This window comes from Callospermophilus lateralis, chromosome 19 (assembly GCF_048772815.1).
Source record: "Callospermophilus lateralis isolate mCalLat2 chromosome 19, mCalLat2.hap1, whole genome shotgun sequence".
In the NCBI taxonomy this organism is placed as follows: Eukaryota; Metazoa; Chordata; class Mammalia; order Rodentia; family Sciuridae; genus Callospermophilus; species Callospermophilus lateralis.
This window is the reverse complement of record NC_135323.1, coordinates 13,474,339-13,488,746: the sequence shown is the minus strand read 5'-3', so window position 1 is coordinate 13,488,746 and position 14,408 is coordinate 13,474,339. Positions and strand designations below refer to the sequence as shown.

Here is a 14,408-nt window from a genome sequence, read left to right as displayed (position 1 = left end):
TACAAAATCATAAGAGATCCACACCAAGACACATAATAATGAAGATGCCCAACATACAGAAAAAGGAGAGAATCTTAAAAGCCACAAGAGAGAGGAAGCAGATTACATTTAGGGGTAAACCAATCAGGATAACTGCTGATCTTCCAACACAGACTCTGAAAGCTAGAAGATCCTGGAACAACATATTTCAAAAGCTGAAAGAAAAAGAGCTCCAACCAAGAATCATGTATCCAGCGAAATTAAGCTTCAGGATTAAAGATGAAATAAAAATCTTCCATGATAAACAAAAGTTAAAAGAATTTGCAGCTAGAAAACCAGCTCTTCAAAACATCCTTGGCAAAACATTACAGGAAGAGGAAATGAAAAATAACAATGAAAACCAACAGCGGGAGGTATTACAATAAAGGAAAAACTAATCATAGAGGAAAAACAAATCATGTTAAGTAACATACATAATCAAATATGGTTGGAAATACAAACCATATCTCAATAGTAACCCTAAATGTTAATTGCTTAAATGCACCAATCAAAAGACATAGGCTAGTAGAATGGATTAAAAAAAAAAGATCCAACAATATGCTGCCTACAGGAGACTCATCTGATAGGAAAAGACATACACAGACTGAAGGTGAAAGGTTGGGAAAAATCATATCACTCATATGGACCCCGGAAGCAAGCAGGGGTGTCCATACTTGTATCAAATAAAATAGACTTCAAGCCAAAGTTAATCAAAAGGGATAAACAAGGACACTACATACTGCTCAAGGGAACCACACACCTACAAGACTTAATGATCACTAATATATATGCCCCAAACAATGGTGCAGCTACGTTCATCAAACAAACTCTTCTCAAGTTCAAGAGTCAAATAGACCACAACACAATAATCATGGGAGATTTTAACACACCTCTCTCACCACTGGACAGATCTTCCAAACAAAAGTTGAATAAAGAAATCATAGAGCTCAATAATACAATTAATAACTTAGACTTAATTGATATATACAGAATATACCACCCAACATCAAGTGGATACACTTTCTTCTCAGGAGCACATGGATCGTTCTCAAAAATAAACCATATATTATGTCACAGGGCAGATCTTTGCAATTATAAAGGAGTAGAGATACTACCATGCATTTTATCTGAACATAATGGAATGAAATTGGAAATCAATAATAAAATGAGAAAGGAAAAATCCTACATCACATGGAGATTAAACAATATGCTACTGAATGAACAAAGGGTTACAGAAGACATCAAAGAGGAAATTAAAAAATTCTTAGAGGTAAATGAAAACTCAGACACAACATATCGAAATCTCTGGGACACTATGAAAGCAGTACTAAGAGGAAAATTCATTTCATGGAGTTCATTCCTTAAAAGAAGGAAAAGCCAACAAATAAATGACCTCTCACTACACCTCGAAGCCTTAGAAAAAGAACAAATCAGCAGCAAATACAGTAAAAGGCAAGAAATAATTAAAATTAGAGCTGAAATCAATGAAATCAAAACAAAAGAAACAATCGAAAAAATTGACAAAACTAAAAGTTGGTTCTTTGAAAAAATAAATAAGATAGACCACTAGCCACGCTAACAAAGAGAAGAAGAGAGAGAACCCAAATTACTAGCTTACGGGATGAAAAAGGCAACATCACAACAGATAATTCAGAAATACAGAAGATAATTAGAAATTGTTTTGAAACCCTATACTCTAATAAAATAGAAGATAGTGAAGGCATCGATAAATTCCTTAAGACATATGAACTACCCAGATTGAGTCAGGATGATATAAACAACCTAAACAGACCAATATCAAGTGAGGAAATAGAAGAAGCCATCAAAAGACTACCGACCAAGAAAAGCCCAGGACCGGATGGATATACAGCAGAGTTTTACAAGAACTTTAAAGAAGAACTAATACCAATACTCTACAATCTATTTCAGCAGATAGAAAAAGAGGGAGAACTTCCAAATTCATTCTATGAGGCCAATATCACCCTGATTCCCAAACCAGATAAAGACACCTCAAAGAAAGAAAACTACAGACCAATATTCCTAATGAATTTAGATGCAAAAATCCTCAATAAAATTCTGGCAAATCGGATACAAAAACATATCAAAAAGATCGTGCACCATGATCAAGTAGGATTCATCCCTGGGATGCAAGGCTGGTTCAATATACAGAAATCAATAAACGTTATTCACCACATCAATAGACTTAAAGATAAGAACCATATGATCATCTCGATAGACGCAGAAAAAGCATTCAACAAAGTACAGCATCCCTTTATGTTCAAAACACTAGAAAAACTAGGGATAACAGGAACTTACCTCAACATTGTAAAAGCTATATATGCTAAATCTCAGGCTAGCATCATTCTAAATGGAGAAAAACTGAAGGCATTCCCTCTAAAATCTGGAACAAGACAGGGATGCCCTCTCTCACCACTTCTATTCAATATGTTCTCGAAATACTGGCCAGAGCAATTAGACAGACAAAAGAAATGAAAGGCATTAAGATAGGAAAAGAAGAACTTAAATTATCACTATTTGTGGATGATATGATCCTATACCTAGAAGACACAAAAGGGTCTACAAAGAAACTACTAGAACTAATAAATGAATTCAGCAAAGTGGCAGGATATAAAATCAACACGCATAAATCAAAGGCATTCCTGTATATCAGCGACAAATCTTCTGAACTGGAAATGAGGAAAACCACCCCATTCACAATATCCTCAAAAAAAATAAAATACTTGGGAGTCAACCTAACAAAAGAGGTGAAAGATTTATACAATGAAAAATACAGTACCCTAATGAGAGAAGTAGAAGAAGATCTTAGAAGATGGAAAAATATACCCTGTTAATGGATAGGCAGAACTAACATCATCAAAATGGCGATATTACCTAAAGTTCTATTACCTATAAGGTTCAATGCAATGCCAATCAAAATCCCAACGGCATTTCTTGTAGAAATAGATAAAGCAATCATGAAATTCATATGGAAAAATAAAAGACCCAGAATAGCAAAAGCAATTCTAAGAAGGAAGTGTGAATCAGGAGGTATAGCGATACCAGATTTCAAATTGTACTACAGAGCAATAGTAATAAAAACAGCATGGTACTGGTACCAAAACAGGTGGGTGGACCAATGGTACAGAATAGAGGACACAGAAACCAATCCACAAAATTACAACTATCTTATATTCGATAAAGGGGCTAAAAGCATGCAATGGAGGAAGGATAGCATCTTCAACAAATGGTGCTAGGAAAATGGGAAATCCATATGCAACAAAATGAATCTGAATCCCTTTCTCTCACCATGCACAAAAGTTAATTCAAAATGGATCAAGGAGCTTGATATCAAATCAGAGACTCTGCGCCTGATAGAAGAAAAAGTTGGCTCCGATCTACATATTGTGGGGTCGGGCTCCAAATTCCTTAATAGGACACCCATAGCACAAGAGTTAAAAACAAGAATCAGGGCTGGGGATGTGGCTCAAGCGGTAGCGCGCTCGCCTGGCATGCGTGCGGCCCGGGTTCAACCCTTAGCACCACATACAGACAAAGATGTTGTGTCTGCCGAGAACTAAAAAAAAATAAATATTAAAAAAATTCTCTCTCTCTTTCTCCCTCCCCCACTCTCTCTCTCCCACTCTTTAAAAAACAAACAAAAAAAAAAAAAACAAGAATCAACAAATGGGACTTACTCAAACTAAAAAGTTTTTTCTCAGCAAGAAAAACAATGAGAGGTAAATAGGGAGCCTACATCCTGGGAACAAATCTTTACTCCTCACACTTCAGATAGAGCCCTAATATCCAGAGTATACAAAGAACTCAAAAAATTAAGCAATAAGAAAACAAATAACCCAATCAACAACTGGACCTGAACAGACACTTCTCAGAGGAGGACATACAATCAATCAACAAGTACATGAAAAAATGCTCACCATCTCTAGCAGTCAGAGAAATGCAAATCAAAACCACCCTAAGATACCATCTCATCCAGTAAGATTGGTAGCCATTCAAACAACAACAAGTGCTGGCGAGGATGTGGGGAAAAGGGTACACTTGTACATTGCTGGTGGGACCGCAAATTGGTGCGGCCAATTTGGAAAGCACTATGGAGATTCCTGGGAAAGCTGGGAATGGAACCACCATTTGATCCAGCTATTCCCCTTCTTAGACTATTCCTTGAAGACCTTAAAAGAGCATATTATAGGGATACTGCTACATCGATGTTCATAGCAGCACAATTCACAATAGCTAGACTGTGGAACCAACTTAGATGCCCTTCAATAGATGAATGGATTAAAAAATGTGGCATTTATACACAATGGAGTATTACTCAGCACTAAAAAATGACAACATCATGGAATTTGCAGGGAAATGGATGGCATTAGAGCAGATTATGCTAAGTGAAGCTAGCCAATCCCTAAAAAATAAATGCCAAATGTCTTCTTTGATATAAGGAGAGCAACTAAAAACAGAGCAGGGAGGAAGAGCATGAGAAAAAGATTAACATTAAACAGGGACGAGAGGTGGGAGGGAAAGGGAGAGAGAAGGGAAATTGCATGGAAATGGAAGGAGACCCTCAGGGTTTTACAAAATTACATATAAGAGGATGTGAGGGGAAAGGGAAAAAAAATCAAGGGAGAGAAATGAATTACAGTAGATGGGGTAGAGAGAGAAGATGGGAGGGGAGGGGGGATAGTAGAGGATAGGAAAGATAGCAGAATACAACAGTCACTAGTATGGCAATATGTAAAAATGTGGATGTGTAACCGATGTGATTCTGCAATCTGTATACGGGGTAAAAATGGGAGTTCATAACCCACTTGAATCAAATGTATGAAATATGATATGTCAAGAGCTTTGTAACGTTTTGAACAACCAATTAAAAAAAAAAAAAAAGCAAAAGATACTTTCCCACAGCCCAGACCCTCCTTAGTGGATGCAAGCTGGTAAACCAGCAGTGCCCACAGAGAACAGGGCAGCTGCATGTCTTCGGAAGTCCACTTCCTGTCACCTCACTGACTGGGTCTCAGGTGCCCTTTCATAAGGGTTCCAAGTTAAACCACTGCCCTGGCGGATTCCAGCGCTGGGGGTGGGGCAGCTCTGAATCCTGGAGACTGTTTAAGGCTCTTAGTTCCTAGGAACTGATGTGTCCCAAGTTCCTACCCAGAGCCAGGCCTGCAGGGCGTACCCCAGAGTGGCTGCCCCAAGATTCACACAGAAACACAAGGACTCAGAATAAAAAAGACAATTTTTAAAAGAACAAACATTAGAAGACGTGATCCAGTTTCAAAGCTTACTATGATGCTACAGTTTGACAGCATCAAACTGGCAAAAGGAAAATCGTATAAATGGTTGAAATTAAACACCGAGGCACAGACGCTAATGCCTGCATTTATGGCCAGCTGACTTGAACAAAGGTAACACCACCAGTCAACAGGGGGAGGAACCTTCAGCACACTGCTGAGACAGCTGTATCCACGCACCAAAACACTGACTCCTACCTCATCCCACACACATAACTCAGAATGATGACCACAGACCTAAATCCAAGTGCTGACTACCTTCTAGAAGACAACATGGGAAAAGCCCTCACTACCTTCGAGTAGGCAGAGTTCTTAGATCTGAGTCCAAGGGCATGAGCCAACATGAGAAAGTTCATGAGGTTTGTTAAAGCTGAAGCCTACACTTGGAAAGACACCGTCATGAAGAGACAAAGCAGCCTGGAGTAGTCTCAGGCCTGCGCCAACGTCACTGCCTGCGTGCAGTGGGGACCCTAAGTCCACCTCACCCGCCTTAAGATGGCTACAGTTGCCTGAAGTCTGAGCTCATTGTACGACTGCCCACCAAGGAAAAAAAACACCGAATGACACATTGCTCAGCACAGGTCCCTGCTGTTAAGCAACAGATGACTGTACTCAAAGAACTTGCATCAAGAACCCATGAGGAGCAAAGGATGTAGGTCAGTGGTAGAGCACTTGCCTCACACCCAAGGCCCTGGGTTCAGTCCCCAGCCCAATAAATAAACCAAAAGGAATACAGGGCAGGAGCATGCCTGCCGTTCCAGCAATTCAGAGGCTGAGGCAGGAGGACTGCGAGTTCAAGGCCAGCCTCAGCAACTTAATGAGGACTTGTCTGAAAATTAAAAAAAAAAAAGGGGGGGGGGGCGGGGGGCTGGCACGCAGCTCAGTGGTAAAGTGCCTCTGGGTTCGTCCACTTCCCAGTACCAAAGAGAAAAGAGTATATGGGCTCAATGGTAGAGCGTTTGTCTAGCACACACCATGCCCTGGGTTCCATCCCCAGTACAAAAAAGGAGAGACAAAAAGGAATATATAATTATTACAACTCAACAAGATACCAGCTTTTAAAAGGGGTGGACCATGAATATGCATTTCACTCAAGAGGGTAAGCAAATGGCCAATAAGCACAAGAAACTCCACATCATTAATCTCAGGGCTTTGTAAATCCAAAGCACAAGGAGATATTTCAGACTACTAGGCTGCTTAGGCTAAACGGGTAGACCATGGTGGTGCTGGAGATGTGGGGGACCTAGGGCCCCTGGGCCCTGCTTATAGGAGCTTAGATGGTGCTATTTTACATAACAGTTGAACAGTTTCTTTCTCAACAAATTAAACTTACCATATGAGACAACAAGCCTATTCCCAGGAATTTACCCATGAGAATAAATACATAAGTTCAAAGACTCATGTGCAAACATTCCTGGCAGTATTTTTCAGCATTGGAGTGGAAACAACCCCAATGTCCATCAACGTGTCTGTGGATACACAAAATGTGGTCATCCAGTCAATGGAGTACTACACAGCAGTGCAGACGCATGCCACAAGACGAACGACTCTCAAAACCATCAAGCTAAACCAAAAGCAGCCAGATGCCAAGGACTGGGTACCGACGGAGCCCTCAAGTATGAATCATCCAGGAAAGGCCGGTGAGGTCAGAACGCAGTCTGTGGGTTCCTGGGGCTGGGTATGGCAGCAGGGTTTAAATGCAAATAGGCCTGAGGGAACTGGGGACTAGGAAAACGCTCCAAAACCGGATCCTGTGCGACAGCTGCCTGACTCTAGACATCTACTGAAAATCACTGATTTCACACTTAGAACAGGTGGACTTTTTCTTCCTGGGGTGCTAGGGATGGAACCCAGGCCGAGTGCAAGGGGGGCGAGTGCTCTACCCACAAGCTACATCCCCAGCCCTTCGGTGGACTTTGTGACGTGTAAAATATACTTTAAGCAAGTTGTCACGTTCCCCACCGAAAAACCCTGCTGCAGAGAAAGGAGACGGGCTCCCCTCACCTGTCCATGCTGCGCCTTCAGTGCGCAGCAATCGGCACTCTCAAGCATATGTGGACGTAACTGGCACTCACGGTCCCTTTGCTTCAGAGGACATGAGCTGAAACTCTTCCAGATGTCAAGCGCAGTTGTAAGCCACAACCATCGCAGAGAGACGCTGCTTACAAAAGCCCTTCTCAGCATAGAGCTGCTCACCTGGCCACTTGCAGGTGACCCTCGTGGGCAGCAGGGGACCAATGTCAGGGCTGTTGACTCATGAACTAAGGCCGGGCGCTGAAGAGCAACAGACTGACGAGAAGCTGTGGGGATGCACCCCTTGCTACACGGAGCCCTCAACACTCCAAGGGCCTGGCAGAGGCCCCTGGGCCTCCAAACCATCCTCCCAAGAGGCAGGTAAGACAAGCGCCCCATTTTCAGTGTCAAGTGACAGCGAGGCCTATGCTCTCAACTACATGGCTCTTAAAAGGGGCCCTTCAGAAATCCTCAACTCTGCCTTGAGGACAGTGGCTTGTGAATGATCCCTCGGATGTGCACTTCTGGGCACGTTTTGCCAAGACAGGATGATCTTCAAGGTCAAAAACCAGAATAAGCTGCTTTCCTTCCAGGATCTGCCCTGTGACCCAGGGGTTGTCACAGATTAGCAGATTCCCCAGCATGGAGGAATCAATGAGCACACTTCTAACAGTAGGGCATGTACCCATCACCGCACGACCACTCATGTATCAGCCAGCACAGTGTCGCACGCCTATGATCCCAGGGGCAGGAAGATCGAGTTCAAAACAAGCCTCAGCAAAAGTGAGGCACTCGGTGAGACCCTGTCTCTCAACAAAATACAAAATAGGGCTGGGAATGTGGGCTCAGTGGTCGAGTGTCCCCAAGTTCAATCCCCGGTACCCCCTCCCCACCAAAAACCTGCACATTATCAGAGACACAGGCACACTGATCACAAAGGCACTGAGCCAGCCCGATCAAGTGGGCCTGAAAACGGTTGCTCAGTCTTTGGTGTGTGCGGGAGAAAGATGGTGGAGCAGATGGGAGTGGAAGGAGGGCGGGGGGGGAGAGACTGGCACACTCCAAGGTCGTGGGTAGAGACTCCACTGTCGGCAAAGGGAAGGCTCATCTCCCTCCGCAGACTAACCTGGCTCAAGCTTCAGCAGCACCTAACACACAGGACAGGGGAGGCCAGAGCCCCAGACCAATGCCAGGCCCCAAGCAGGAGTGACTAGAGGGGAAAGTCAGGTCCCACCCTGGACAGCTACTCCCACAGCAAGACCAGAGGGGCAAGAGCACGGCTCCCAGGAGCACAGTGCCACGGCCCCAGGAGGGGACGGCAGCAGCTGCGCACAGAGGCTGTGAGGCGGGAACTGCGGTGGAGCCACACTGAGCCTGCGTCAGAGCCAAGACACCAGATGCAGGGCTCAAGACAACAGGTGACCACACACCAGAAGACGTCCTTGAAAAGAGGAGGAGGAACCCATCTCAACAGATGCCCAAGTCCTAGACCTTGAAAGCCTGAGGAAACAGGCAAACACGTCTCCCTGAGTTACAGTCCAGCCAAGGGACACATGGACATGGAGGGGACGGGACACCAAAGGCAGGCTTTTAAAACCCGATGATTAAAATGATTAATGAGCTAAAATAAGACCTAAGGAATCAATTAAGAGTAATTACAGGAGGCCAAAGACCATTTCAGCAATGAGATTCTGAAAAGAAATCAATCGGAATGCCCGGGAACAAGGCATAGTGAATCAATAAGAAATCCACTTGTGATATCAGCAGACTACACTGCACAGAAAACAAAACCTGAGGCCTTAAGACAGAGCTCTGGGGCTACAACACTAAGTAAAGACAAATTAAAGACCATGATCAGAACACACACAAACACTGGGACATTAAGAGACCAAAATTAAGAGTCAGTGAGACAGAGTGCATAGAAATACAGGCTAAGAGCATTAGGAACCTATTCCAAACCTCAGGAACAAGATGGATATCCATGTACAGAAAATATACACCCAAACAGACAAGATTCACAAGAATCTCTCCAATACACATCCATCATCAGAATGCCTAACAGAGAACAAGGATTGAATATCGAAAGCTTCAAGAGAAAAACATCAGGTCACAACTAGAGATAGACTCAGGCTCATCCTGACTTCAACTCAAAGAGTCTAAAAGCCAGCAAAGCTACCATTCAGAACTGAACAGGAAATAAAAAGAATCCATGACCACTAAACTAGCCCTACAGAAGGTATACAAAAATCTTTAGTGTGAGCTGGGCATGGTGACACATGCCTGTAATACCAGTGACTTGGGAGGCCGAGGCAGGAGGATCACAAGTTCAAAGACAGCCTCAGCAAAAGCAAGGTGCTAAGCAACTCAGTGAGGCCCTGTCTCTAAATAAAATACAAAATAGGGATGGGGAGGTAGCTCAGTGGTCAAGTGCCCCCGAGTTAAATCCCTGGTACCTGCCCCTCCAAAAAATAATCTTTAGTGTATGCAAGTCATAAATATGTCAGAATAGTTGTTCCAGGACTCACATACTGCATAACCCAGGGGGTACCATCTCTTCTGCAATCCAGCATCCAGGAGTGCTTCCTGGAATTGTACAGTCCACAACCTGTGCAGCTGCACATAGTGGCCCTGGGATTAGTCATTTCATAAAAATACGATTCATAATCATAGCCTTTCAAAGAAAGTATGTGAAAAAGATAAATAAATGAGGGCAAGACCCTGAAGTCTGGAGAGGGTGGGAGGCACTAGACCTGACCTGGATGACGATCTTCAGGGCCTTCACTTTCTGGTCAGAGGCCCAGGCGTCCTTCAGTGACTGGTTGAGTTCCTCTATGCGGTTCACGTAATCCTGCTGAGTCAAGTTCAACAGCTCCTTTTGGGATCCCTGTGGGTTGAAGGCAAAGGGGTAGGCACAGAAAGAAGAGGGAAAACTCTGTTTGACCACCATCTCCATTAGAAAAAACCGGGTACCAGCTACGACCTCTAAACACCCCTCATGGCCCTACCAGGACAGACAGCTGTGTTTTGCAATCAAAGAGGTTCTTCAGGTTTTCTGCCCAGGAGTGGAGTGCAGGGGCCGAGGCAGGCCTTGGAGGCAGGCGGGGCCTGAGTTACCCAGCTCCGTCTCTGAAGAATGGCATGATTCTGGGGATCACGCCTCCTGTGCTCTGGTGAGTGGGACAGGACTCGCCTCATTCCCCACCGACTGAGGCCAACATGGGCCAGGTGTGGTACTGAAGGCCGGAAGTACAAACATCTCTGCTCAGATGCTCAGGCACAAAGACAGTCTCCCTACACCACTAGGGTTTAAGATGAGTGCTTGCAGGGAACAGGGAGTCAGGCCCAGAGGTACATCTGTGTTCCCAGGTACTCGGGAGGCTGAGGCAGGATTCCCTGAGCTCAAGAGTTCAAGGGCTACACAGTGAGGCCCTGTTTCAAAAAAAAAAAAAAAAAAAAAAAGTAAAGAACAAAGCAAAGGGGAGAGGAGGAAGGAGAAAGCTCAGGAGGAACAATTCTGTGAAGAGAAATCCCTGTTCACTGAGCTGGAGGTGCCTATGGGCAAGAGCAACACCATCCCTCATGCCGCCAAGGAAGAGGAGGCTGTGCTGGCCAACACGCACGACTGAGGGACACAGCCGATTTCTCAGGCATTCTAGGTGAGGGAGAAGGTTCACCTTAGAGTGGCAGAAACTCAGTAGCCAAGGCTCAGCTATGGATGGGAGGAGGACAGTCTTCCTGCAGGAAGTGATGTGGACAAGACCTCGTGGAGCCCAGAGCCAGCTGGGCCTGGAAGTGGCCAACTCAAGGGGAGAGTGCTGGGGACAGGGAGTCCCTCAGCAAAAGCTGCGGGCACAAGAGCACACTGCCACGCCCGCAGGAGACATGCCATGCAGGCATGTGTGGCCTGGTCCTCCACAGACACAGCAGTGCTCCTGGTCCCCAGCTGTCTTGGGGGGCTAGTCTCACTGCTCCCAGGAGGGAGGGCACACGGATACACGTGACAGTGCAGGGCCACATGCTTCTCACACACATACTAGATTCCCCAGGAAAGAGCTCCTTCAAAGGGCCTCAGAGCAGAAGGCTCAGGAAATCTGGATGGATCCCAAGTGGTCTTCTGAGCTATGAGGCAGAGGCTTCCCTGCCCTCTGCAGTAAGCAGCTGCGTGACCGACCTGGAGAATGAGCTATGAGCAGAATGGTCTGTGTTCCTTCTGGGCTTTGGCAGCGAGAAATTACCCCCTGTTCAGCTCAGCTTGACAACCTTGGAAGCCAAATGTTGAGAAGCAGCGTCACAAGACAACGTGATGTCTGCAACCTGCACAGGGCGTGCACAGTGAGCCAGCAGGAAACCTTGGTTAGGTTAAACCACAGATACGGGCTTTCTCGTTACTGCAGCGAAACCCAGCCTTACCCTCACTTATCTATGCTGACCTGAGAGCCACCGGCAGTCACTGCTGCTGGGAGCAGAGAGAAGCAAGGACAAAAAAAGCCCAAGGGATCAGCAAGGAGTCCACAGAGCTGGGAGGCAGGAAGGACAGCGCTACGTTTCTGGGTGGCTCTGCAGGTGCCTGTGGGTTCAGGATGCTGCCCCCACCTCCTATGGGACAGCCCCATTTTCAGCTGGGTTAGCTCCGGCGACTTTCAGGTGCTCAGACTCCAGAGTTTGACTCCAGCCCTCAGCAGTTTCCCTGGACCAGCAGAGGCTGAGACTCAACGGTCATTTCTGAACTAGGAAGAATCCGGGGCTCCTAAACTCTGCGGAGCACCCAGCAGCTGTCTCAGAGCCGGAGGACCCTGTACAGGATGGACATTACACGTCCCTTCTTGCTCACAAAGCCCCTCATTCAGCCCACACAGCTCTTCTTTATCCCCATCTCACAGGTGAACAACGGCAGAGGCGAGGCAAGTGCCCAGGGCCGCCCTATGGCCAGCGCTCCAGCCGCGGCCTCTGGGCTCAGGACCAGCAGCAACCCCAGCCAACATCTGTAGGGCTCACCGCGCTGGGTGCTGTCCTGAGCCCTTCAGAGACTCTGACCCGCTAAAGCCCTGCAACAGCAGCACAGGTGGGCGCTCCTCAGCCTTCCCACACCCTAGGGAGGTGGACCCAGGCACAAGGCAGCTAGGAGAGCTGTGCGAGCACCCAGAAGGAGCCAGCAGGGAGCAGGGATGCAAGACCAGGCAGGCTGGCTCAGGCTCTTGGTTTCTGTTACCATGCTGTGCTGCAGGGGACAAGCTCACCTGGGTCTGGGGGCCAGGAAGTGATGCTCACCTGTGAGCCAGGACAGGGAGGACTGTGGTCACCTGGCAGAGCATGCCCTGGTCAGTGCAGGAATGTCTGCCCTCAGCTGTTGGGGGGCTTTTCCAGAAGCTAGATATCTGCATGTACCCATTAGCTTTACCTGTCTTTTTAAGAGCTGGCAAATGAGCCACATGCAGACCTATTACAAGATTCCTGAAAGCCACGTCCAGCCGTCAGGGCGGCCATGTGTAAACTGCAAGCTATGATCGCTGTACCACACAAGGCCACTTCCTAGGAGGGGGCTCCAGGTGGTTTCTACTGTCAGGAATCGTCCCCAGATGACCAGGATGGCTCAGGTATCACAAAAAGAAAAGACGCCTCCAGAAACCAGCCCCAGCCAGGCTCCCACACGCTCAGCCAAATGCACGGCTGGCACCTTTCCCTGGATTGAGCCCAGAGTGCAGCTTGAGCCATAATCCAAGGGCAGCCACCGAGAAGGACCTTGCTAGGCAGGACGGAGAGCCCCCACCCCGTGCTCAACAGGGGATGCTCACCTCCTCAAAGTCATCTAGCTCCTCCAGGCGGGTCCGGACCTTCTCCGACATCGCAGACCCGGCGGCCCCAGCTCTGCCTAAACAGAACGCATCAGTCACAGAGGTGGCGTTTCTCCTGAACCACAGCCACAAGAGAAGGCAGCCTCCCGCCACACCTCATCCTGAGTAAAGATGCCAGGAGGGGCTGGGGCTCAGTGGCAGAGCGCTCGCCTCGCACGGATGAGGCACTGGGTTTGATCCTCAGCACCACATAAAAATAGGTAAAATAAAGGTGTGTGTCCATCGACAACTAAAAAATTATTTTTAAAAAATTATTTTTAGTTGTAGATGGACACAACACCTTCTGTGATTTCATCACAGAAAACAGATCTTGAAAGCAACTCCTGTGGGGAGTCCAAGTTCCATCAGAAACACTAGCAAGTAAAGTCGCCCTCTCTCATGGCCTGTTCCACCATCTGGAGCAGAGGGCCTGCTAGGCCTGCACCCACGGGGGACCACTGCCACATGCTTCCCCGCAGGGAACGGCCTCAGGTCTGCCCAGAGGTGGCTCTGGGGCCTCAAAGCCCTCTCTGCAGGCAAATAGGACAAGCATCTCCTTCTAGGTCTGCCAGCATTTCCCACATCAGCGGAGAGCTATGGACAGAGGAAGGAAAGGACACCAGGCCAGCCACAGGGCAGGGGGATGGTCCAGCTGGTGGCTACCCTCCAGGGCCCACCGCTTCAGAACCCCTTCCCCACCTTCAGGGGCTCCGCATCCTGTTCTGAGGTCCAGACGGCTCACACTAGCCCACAAACCACTACTGCTCAGACCTTGAAGGTCTCCCAAAGGCCAATGTGACTATGGCTGGTCCACAGACCATGGGCAGAGGTGGGGCCTGGTCAGGTCGCAGGGGGTGCAAAAGGGATACTGGGACCCGGCCTCCCCCTCTTCTGCTTCCAGCTGCCCCGAGGTGAACAGGCCTCCTCCACCAGTCTCCCGCCACGATGCACTGGGCTGCCACAGGTCCAAAGCACCAGGGCCAAGTGGCACTGGCTGCAACCCCTAAACTAAAAGCCAAAATAAACCTCCCATCCTTTGATTATGTATTTGGTCAGTGACAGGAAGGTGACCAGCAGACACACCTAACTCTCAGCTTCTTTAGTTCTAGGCACTGATGTCTAAGCTCTGGGCAGTCTGAGAGTCCGACATAAACTGACAGCTCTCGATCATTTAACTACAAATAACTACCCATAGCGACTTCAGTGTTGAAGATTCCAAATAATTTGCCCATTTTAACCT

The 14,408-nt window shown here is 47.0% G+C and overlaps 1 protein-coding gene across 1 annotated transcript in view; it reads right to left on the bottom strand.

Moving 5' to 3' along the window:
• Positions 1-14,408, bottom strand: part of Vps35l (VPS35 endosomal protein sorting factor like) — a 105,296-nt gene that overhangs the window by 79,228 nt on the left and 11,660 nt on the right. Inside the window, exons 6-7 of the mRNA XM_076840787.1 lie at positions 13,130-13,206; positions 10,093-10,221 (exon numbers count right to left, since the gene is read on the bottom strand). Of these exons, the coding sequence (XP_076696902.1) occupies positions 10,093-10,221; positions 13,130-13,206 (206 nt within the window). The remainder of the gene's footprint in view (positions 1-10,092; positions 10,222-13,129; positions 13,207-14,408) is intronic.